This window comes from Protopterus annectens, chromosome 2.part1 (genome assembly GCF_019279795.1).
Source record: "Protopterus annectens isolate FY-2018-M chromosome 2.part1, PAN1.0, whole genome shotgun sequence".
In the NCBI taxonomy this organism is placed as follows: domain Eukaryota; kingdom Metazoa; phylum Chordata; order Ceratodontiformes; family Protopteridae; genus Protopterus; species Protopterus annectens.
The window spans coordinates 609,344,285-609,354,415 of NC_056729.1; the positions used below are offsets into that span (position 1 = coordinate 609,344,285).

At 35.8% G+C, this 10,131-nt stretch overlaps 1 protein-coding gene across 1 annotated transcript in view; it reads right to left on the minus strand.

Moving 5' to 3' along the window:
* LOC122794873 (vomeronasal type-2 receptor 26-like) overlaps nt 1-9,116 on the minus strand; it is a 108,828-nt gene extending 99,712 nt beyond the window's left edge. The window contains exon 1 of the mRNA XM_044063472.1: nt 8,892-9,116. Within this exon, the coding sequence (XP_043919407.1) occupies nt 8,892-9,116 (225 nt within the window). The remainder of the gene's footprint in view (nt 1-8,891) is intronic.
* Nucleotides 9,117-10,131: the final 1,015 nt, after the last annotated feature.

The following is a 10,131-nucleotide window of genomic DNA, read 5'->3' on the forward strand; positions in this document are numbered from 1 at the left end:
ATGTTTAGATAAGAATTAGTGCTAAAGTACTTACCAACAGATTAGAATCCCTAATGTCTCAGTTTACCAATATTAAATCATCAGGGATTTTTCTAAAATATGGAGAGAGGCCCAGAATTGGTCAGACCTTTGTGGTTTAACAAAGAGGCTGAGCAGCTGTTGTCCTATTCTTTTTCCAGAAAGCATTTAATTCTGTCAAGTGGGGTTCTGTATGGCAGATTATAACAAAATATGGATTTCCTGAAGTATTTATTAGGAAATGTCAGTTATTGTACATTCAGCTAACAGTCAAGATGGCACCAAATGGTTTTCTATTACCTGCAATGATGATCACAAAAGGTAAGAGCCATGCTGTCCTCTCACCACCCTTACCTTTTTATTCTGGTAGTCTAAGTTACATGAGGAACTTCAAAACAGGGGCATTTATATGACTAAGGATGAATATATGTTGACATCCTGGTTTGCTGATGATTGCATGATCTGGCTAGGAAATCCACAAGCATATATAACATAGTTATTAACCACCTGTGAGGAGTTTGCCAATTAGTCCAGATTAATCAACTAAATCTGTAGTTTTTCCTCTCACAGTTCAAGCTAAAGATAAACTTAGACAGTGGTCCCAATGTCCACTTCATATGTCAGACCACTGCACTCTCATGGGTATTCATTTTTCAACTGACCCTGAAAAGATTATAGATTTAAATACCAAACCACTCCTTCAGTTTATAAGTTCTCAGAAGCAAAGATGGAAAAACCTTAATCTTACATTTCTATCAAGAATGCAAGTCATTAAGGTGTTTCTTCTTCTTAAAATTCTATTCTTCTTTAGACATCTCCTCCTGTGTTTGTTCTGGGGAAAAACAACATTGCTAGATATAAGGTGTATAAATCATTTAAAGTAGGAGGACTGAGCTTTTTAAATATTTGAGGGATATGGATATGCTGAGACCCTCAGGTACTATATTCAATTTAGGGGCAATTGGAAACCTTTATGGTAGAAAACTGAGCAAAATCTCCTGATTCAGCAGACAATGCAAGAACATCTTATTATGTACAGCAAAATATGGGACCTTGGTTGTCTTGAGTAGTGGGCAGAAAAGTTTCTAAGTAAAATGGAAGAGAGAAAATGGAGAGTGGCTATGTGTGGGCAGGTTATTTATTTATTTGTGATTTGTTTGCCAGAAAAGTCTGACTGGACACAGATGCCCTTTTTCTGCAGAGCCCTGAGGAGAAACGTTCTACAGATAAGTTACACAGAGACATTTCAAGTGGATAGAGTGCTAATGACAGTCACTGATAAACCAAGAGAAAGCACTTGGACAGCCGTTTATGCCCTAGGACCTTTATTAACACAGCACAGCAACCAGTAAAAAAACACACTAACGCTGATAACAAACAGTACATTTTCATCTAAGACTTCCACAGAATAACCATCAAATCCACCTACCCATAATTTAGAGCCCAGCCAATTAACATAAGTCAGTCATTAATTGACAAAAGGTAATTAACAGAAGTTAATTAACAAAAATTAGGACCAACTCATATATTCAATAGAAAAAATGTTTAAAATGCATCTTATTCTTTCAAAACTTCGTTCATTACATTTTCCAAGGATCCCTATACATTAAAAACCCCGTTTAATAAATATAATGTGGGTTAAAAATATATAATCTGTATTACAAAATGCCTGCAATACTCCAATTCTTACCAAGGTATAAAAACATACCAAAAAATAATACTTTACTGACCTCTGGTGTCAAATTCATATATAACACTAAATCAGTATAAACCATACTCCATAATGCATTAAAACAAAGACATATATGTTAAATCATTTACAAATATAAAACATAAAAGAATGTAAAAATATATAAAACACTTTTATAAACATGGAATTGTTTAGAACATCACCATATTCAACACACAAACCTATTAAAATCACTGTAAAAAACATTTCTATATAAAAGGAAATACAATTCAGAGAACATTTCAATGGATAAATTCAAAAAGTAAAACTATAAATTGGCAGCTCTTAGTTTCAGTACAGGTGCTAGAGAGGCCATCCCATTTAGGCCCAGCCATTTATTTGCTTCAAGGACCAATTGCCAATATACTTCATTATATTCTATTTGGGTCTCCCATGGCCCCCCTCTGATATCCATTTGTATTTCCGCCAACACAAAAAATGTAAAAGATGCCTCCTCACACATTTGTGTATGTTTATGTAATGCATTCCTATTATTGCCTTTCTTAATGCTCATAAATTCTCCTTTTCAAGCACCTTTCCGTTTTTCCTACATAGAATCCTTCACATTTTCCACATAAGGCAATACAAACTAACCCCTTTGAGTCACAGTTGGAGTACACTTTCGTTGTAATATACTTCTTCCAACTAGGGATATATATTTCTGATTTATTAGATGTATATGAACATTGTGGACAAGCCCCACATTTGTATGTCCCCACATTCTTATTCCCTTTACTAAAACTCTTCTTTTCTAAAATGTTTTTAATACATTTACCTTTTCTAAAAACAAATTTCAAGGGCTGATCAAACTTTATATTCAAATCCAAAAGTTTACCAAATCTACTCCATTTTTCTTTAAGGGTTTCTGTAATGATGTCAGCATCCCCACTATAATCTAACACAAAAATGTTTTTAAACCTATTCTCCATACCATTTTCAAGGGTGTTTCCACCTTCTTTTGTATTTTCCTTCCCTAAAATAGGGGCAAACTTATTATGTCTATTTCCAAGGACCTCCTTAAAGATTTTGTTAATTAATCTTTCGGGGTAGCCCCTTTCTAAAAACATAGATTTTAGTAATTCACCTTCCTCCATGAAATCTTTGTCCTCTGACATCATTCTACTGCGCCTGACGTATTGCCCTTTCACAATACTCTTTTTTTGTACATATGAGTGTGCACTCTGAAAATGTAAAAAGGAATTACAATAGCTGTCCTTCCTGTGGACCTTCAGTATAAATTTATTACTACTGTAATCCATCCTAATATTCACATCTAAATAATCGATAGACTCATGGCCCATTTTGTAAGTGAATCCTAAAAATTCTGTACTCCTTGTGATATAATCCAAAAATTCATTAAACTTCTCTTTACTCTCTATCCAAAACAGACATATATCATCTAGAAAGCGTTAGTAAAGAGCCCAACAATCTTTATATATAGAATTAAAAAAACTTCTTCTCCCACCAGGCTAACACCAAATTGGCGTATGTTGGGGTGCACATGGCACCCATTGTTACGCTCATCAATTGTCAAAAGAATTCCCCCTCAAAATAGATGAAATTATGCTTGAAAACTATTTACATCAATACTAAAATCATGTAAATATCCTTGTCACTAAAATCCTTATTGTCTCTTAGAATTTCTTCTAGAAATTCCAAACCTTCTTTATGAGGGATAGAAGTAAAGAGGTCAATAACATCTATTGTGATGAAAATAATATTCTCCTTAAATAAATCATGTCTTACATTTCTAAGAAAGTCTCAGGAGTCCTTAGTTACATTAGTTGCATTTAAAGAAATATTTTATGTCAAAAATCGAGATATTTCGCAACAGGGGCTATAATAGATTGACTAGCTGCTACCACCGGTCTCATGGGTAGGTCAATTAAACCCTTGTGTACCTTTGGAATTCCAAATATAGTAGGTACTCTTGGTTCTTTATTATACAAAAACCTAAACATATCTGTGTCCATAACACCTTCCAGTACCAAATCATTTAAAGCCACGTACATTTTTTATATGGGATGTTTATTTCATTCACAGAGACCTTGGAATACTTAATTTCATCGTTTAAGAGAGCCACCATCTTACTGTCATAAATGATGGAATCCATCAGAACCATTCCCCCCGCCCTTATCCAGTTTCATTACCCCGACATATTTGTTATCCCGAAGTGTACTTAAAATTGACCTTTCTTCCTTAGTTAGGTTTGAACAAATTCTATTTTTCATAACTTTTTCCCTCCGGCTATTCTCCACCATATTCTCAAAATTCTTTAGTTGCGGATGCAATGGTGGATTCCAAACACTCTTTTTTCTTTAAATTTTCTACCTTCTCCCCTGGTTCCCCTAACAACAATTCCAAGTTTTTCTTTCTGATAAACATTTTTAAGTTGATGAGTAAATTACTTATCCTACTTTTCCTCTTTGGGACAAACATAAAACCCTTTGCAAATAAATTAAAATATCCTTCATTTACTTCTATACTACTATAATTAAAAAATATTATATCCATTAAATATGAATGTATTCCCTCATTACATAGGAGCATTACATTACAGAATATTACATACAAATGGACACTTTGGCAAACAGATAGTTACACTGAGGCATCTTTGATACAAATATTTACTGTGACAAATTTGCATACAGATTGCCAAATATGTAGAATACAATATAATTATGGTGGGAATAACTATTCTGAGCTAGTAGATAAAATTAGACTACCAGATAATACAAGTGGTACTATACTAGAAATGGACAGAAATCCCATTTGCAGATGATATAAGTTGTACTGCTTAGGGGACAAATAATTAATGTAGGTTGCTATTGAGTGAACAGTTTAATTCTATTTTACAGGTCTATATTAGATCACCAAATGCTTAGGTTAGCAAACTGTGATTAATCGACCCCATGTAAGCGAAAGCTTACAAAACCAAACTGTCAGAACAGCAATTTTTTTCCCAAGGAAAAAAAAATTGTTGTTCCAACAAAAAAAAAAAAACAAAAAAAAAAAAACACTTTAATACATAATATTAAATATACCAACTCCAAGACCGCACTACAGTGCCGAACATGGCAAACTACCAAAGCGGCCAAGCAAATTCTTTCCTAGGGAAAGAATTTGCTTATATGCCGCTTCGATATTTTGCCATTTTGGCGTTTACAGCTCAACCAAGTCGCATTTGCTAACCTGCGTGTTCAATCAGCTGATAGGAACCCTATTTTACAGGTGAATTTATAAAGGAAGCAAAATTGATATACTTATAGAATTAGTCTCTTGGTGTGGAGAAGGAACATAGCCAGGAAATAGACAGGAAATTGTTTAGTAATAGTTTGAAGTGATGAAGGTGAGGAATAGATCTAATTGAAATAAGAATTGTGTTGAATAGGAATTGTGTTGAGGTTTTAGCCACAACATCGGAATATAGAATGACTTTAACAGATTTTTGCAGTTTGTACATCTGAAGGAGTTGTTTATCATTTGATCAAAGGGTTCAAGAATATGGCTGAATAAGATAGTAACCATTAATGTAAAGACATTGGATTTGACAAAATGGATAGGGAAAGGCATATACTGTTTAAATGACATTTGGAATCATTCTTTGTCCTCCATACTTCCTTTAAACTTCATTCAAAGTAGGATCCCTACAGCATCAGTTTTACCACGGTGGCAGTATTTTCGTCTGATGTCTTTTATAGTTTCATAAGTTTGTACTATGCTAATGACCACAAGGGACTTTTTAAGCCTTGCCATGCATACCAGTCTCTGACAAGCTCTGGTACCCTTGATAAGTGGAAGAAGGGACTTTGGAGATGAAACGTGAACCATTTACATACATATCTGTCTCTAGCAGGTCTTAATTATATCACAGGCAAGGTGTATGTCTTTAGAATTGGTAATTCTAGTGATTGATGATTGCTGAATACAGAGGAACAATGACCTAGATGTCATACCATTGTTTATAAGTTACACAACACAGAATGATTTCACCAAAGATGGATGACTTCCCAAAGGATACTATTACACATTTCTTACATTTAATTTTAGTCCATGTCTCTAACACAAGTTATTTGTCTATGTCAGCCCTTCCAGGAGAACATTAGTGTTGGTGGAGGATTCTATGACTGCTACTAATTTGCAATCATTTGCAAATTTAGTCGGCCAGAAGCCCATGACATTGGCTTTTACTTCAGAGAAGTAAACACAAAAAGGAGAGGTCTCAGGACCAATCCATGAGGACTCAGCTTGTGACTGGCTGCTTCAAAGAGGTGGAATCCCCAATTTTAACTTCCTGGGCCTTGTCTGTGAGCCAGCTGGTTATCCACCGGGTGACATAAGGGTTTATACCTAACCTCTTTAGTTTTTCAACAATGCCCAAGAGAAGTACAGTGTCAAATTCCTTGGGCAGGTCAAGGTAGGCAGTGTTACCCATTTTGCCCACATCCATTGCTTTGCTGACCTTTTGAAAGATATCCACCACATTGAGTAGACATGACCTGCCCTTGGTGAAACCAAACTTGATTTGTTCAAGTGCTTGGAAGTTTCCTATGTCATTATTGATAGTTTCCATGATAATTCTTTACCAGGTTTTGCATATGAGACTAGTGAGACTTATGGCTCTATAGTTTCCAGGGTCTGTAGATGGCCCACCTTTGTGCAGAGGGATGACTGTTACTGTTGTCCATTCATGAGGCATTAACCCTCTTTGGAGGCTTTAGTTAAATAGCAATTCCAGAGGGCATAATAAGTCATGTTTCTTATTATAAAAAGCATCCTGGGATATTGTCTGGGTCCATTGATGCAGTGTTCTTGGCCATAGAGAGAGAGCATTGAGGACCTGTTCCCTAGTGATAGTAGGGGGAGTTATATATGATACTATTTTTCTGAGGGGAAGTTGAGGGGGAAAGAGGTGAAATTTGACTGCCAGTAAGTTTGCTGTATCTTCTGGCTCAGTATAGGTGGCTCCATTAACAATGAGCTCTGCACACAATTTTGTATTGTCTTTGAGGCTGCAAGACATAACTGACGAATGCCTTGTGGTTGTCCTTGGCCTGGGAGGCCAAATTTAACTCACATTTGATTTTTGTAGATTTTTATTTGTCCTCTGAGTTGTTTCAGTTTGATGAGAGTACTTTTATTCCACTGGGTATTACGCCTCCTAATTTTAGCCATGATTTTCTCCCTTCTGTTACACAGCCTACTGAGGTTGCGATTTCATCAGGGTGTCTTATTTTTTTGAGTTAGTTCTGTACCTATTCCTGGTGGGTGCAACTGCCTCTATGCAGCTGTTAACATGCTTGCATAGAGTTTCTGTGAGCATGTTCACATAGGCAGCATTATTCTCTGGGTTTTGAGAGGTTTATGGGGGCTTGAAATTTTGCCAAGTTATCACTTAATAGTAGGAAGTTCGCCTTAGAATGCTAGCCTGTGCATTACAGACTGCCTGGTAATTGATAGAGTGACACACTATGCACTGAGATGTCTTCTTCCCTGTTCACATGACAGGGACTTCATTTCAAAGTGGGTACAGTCTATGGCACCCAGTACCTCAGGGAAACAAGCTATAGCATAGATATCATGCGTGGTGTTGATTCTCTCCTATGGGGTATATGGGAGCTGACAATTCTCCTGCACATGCTGAAGAATGGCATTCTCAAGGTAGATACCTGATAAACCCCCATTGTATCCCCAGTAGGTTGTTGAAAGATCCCTGCAGCCAATATACGTAAAGCCACACATACATTAGTATGCACTGGGATATGTATTCCACAACTCTCAAGGGCTGTAGATGAGGCCAACAAATGTCCAGAATTTTTTAAATGGTGTCCCTATCAACATGGTGCTGGTCCATAAAGTCATTATCATGGAGTCTGTGAAATGTTAAGTGCGGCAGATAACCAGGTTCCTCTGGGAGGCAATGTTGCAGACCTTCAGCCATGTCAGCAGCAATAACAGCCTCTTGCAGATACACATTTACTAAAGCTGCAGGAATTCCTACAACAGTTTAATAATTCACTGAGTTTGAACACAGCCATTTGTCTGGGTTCAAATACCCAGCAGGTATAGCTCCATTATGTGGGATTTATACACTTCTAAATCATTTTGTTTGTTATCTTGTTTAGATCATTAGCATGCACAGAGATGCTTATTTTAATAATATTGCTCATTACCATGTTATTTTAAGGCCACTGCATGATGTCAGACCATGCTGATTGCCATGGCCATTTCGTACACCTTGTTTTTCTGAATTGCATACACCCTGTGGGTAGCAAACTCATCATGTAAATTCATTTACAATGATGTAGCAAATATTTTATGAATCCTGTGCCAAACGGAAACTAACAATGAAGATAACAGAAACGCTGTCGTAATTAGATGCTTACAATGCAGATTAAAAGATTAAGTATCAACATTATGCAATCTTTTATAACACCTCATTTTCTTGGACGCTATCAGATGAAAATATGACCTTACTTGTAGAAGTTTCAAAGCAACTACCTTACAGCCTGTGAGATTTTAACTGAGCCTCGGAAAACACATTATTGCATATCACTTAAATAAAATCTTTACTAATCAATGATGTAAACAGGAGTTTAGAAAACCCACCAAGCACCTCTTCTGATTCTGAATCTTTAATTTAGTACAGTTATGGTCTTTATATTTGTAGCACATAATTCCTACACTTTAGTCATATTAGTATTCAAAGCAGTGTGATGGGCAGGGTATAATTTAAGAGGTTTAGCCAAAAACTGAAAAGTTCACAATATTATGCCTTCATTTTATTATTATAACCCACTTAACTTATTCAACTGAACAAGAACTGTCATTAATCACTTCCTGCTGCCCCACACATGCATATCTGGAACATGAAATAATGCAATACGTTTACAAAGGATATTTGCCCAAAATTATTGTGTGCACTAAGAAATGTTATTGCTTGTATTTTACCATCAGAAAAGTTTTTTTTAATTACAATACTAAGAATTTAGCACAGCATTCTTGGAAAGAATAGGCAGCTTGTTAGACTTTAATATAGTTCTTGGAACATTATAATTTTAAATCCAAATAAGAAAAAAAATTGAACTTCCAACATTGGAGAAGAAATTAAGAAACTGAATCAGGAAAAAAAAGCACGTGTTACTCTGATATCTGAACAAGCATTCTGATCTTCCATTAGAAGAACAATCAGGAAAAAAGCACGTGTTACTCTGATATCTGAACAAGCATTCTGATCTTCCATTAGAAGAACAATCAGGAAAAAAGCACGTGTTACTCTGATATCTGAACAAGCATTCTGATCTTCCATTAGAAGAACAAAAAGAGGCTGTTGGTTTTGTCTAGCAAACTGGAATTCTGAAACCGACATGTGAGGCTATCACATTCAACATGCTAGCTGAGAAGTTATAAGTAGGTAAGAAGCCTCTGTGAACAACAGATTAATTTCAGGTTGAAGTGCATCAGTGGGATACCAGAGTCTGTGCATATTAAACTAGTAAGTACAAACTAATGACATCCCTTTTATAATTTGGATTTTTACCTGGCTCATTTTCCTGTCTTTTTTTCTTTTTTCTTTTTTTTACTGACTCTTGACTCTTTAATTTCTCCAAATCTTTTGGATTTCTAATACCATGATGGGAATGGACCCCATTCCTAAGTCAAAGTACGATTAAAGTTCATGAAATTCGTATTGTTTCAATCTTTGATGTCAGACAAAAGTGCTCTTCAAAGCATTCACAATGTGCCCAGTAATGACTCCTTCTGCAATTCATACAGAGTTACATGAATTGGTAACATATCTAGATACCATTGTAGATTCTTTTTTATAAGACCCGTTGCTCCTATTACTATTTGAATTGTCTGAGTATCTTTCTTCCACATTGCTCTCATTTCTGCCTGCAGATCCTGATATTTTATCACTTTGTGTCTTTCTGTATGCAAGATACTGTAGTCACTGGATGTAGCGATTTCAATGATCAAAGCTACTTTTGTCTCCTTTTCATGGACCACAATATCTGGTTTTCAAGCATCTGTCTTTTGAACTGTTGGTAATGGGTGATCCCATGTGATGTAAACTATCATTTTCTATGATACTTTGTGGCTCATGTTTCCAGTGTTTTTCAGCCACTTCAATGCATAATGTTTGCACAATTCCCAGTGCAACAGTCTTGCCACATTATTATGCCTTTCAGTATATAATCTTCTACCATTAGTATGTCACAACCAGCAAAGAGGTGTGCAACTGTTTCCAATTCTGTTTTACAAAACCTGCATTTGTCTGATTCTCCCACATGTTCAATGGACTTGGTAAACCAACATGTATGTAGCCCACTATCTTGTGCTCCCAATATTAACCTTTCATCTCTTGGTTTAAATTAACCATT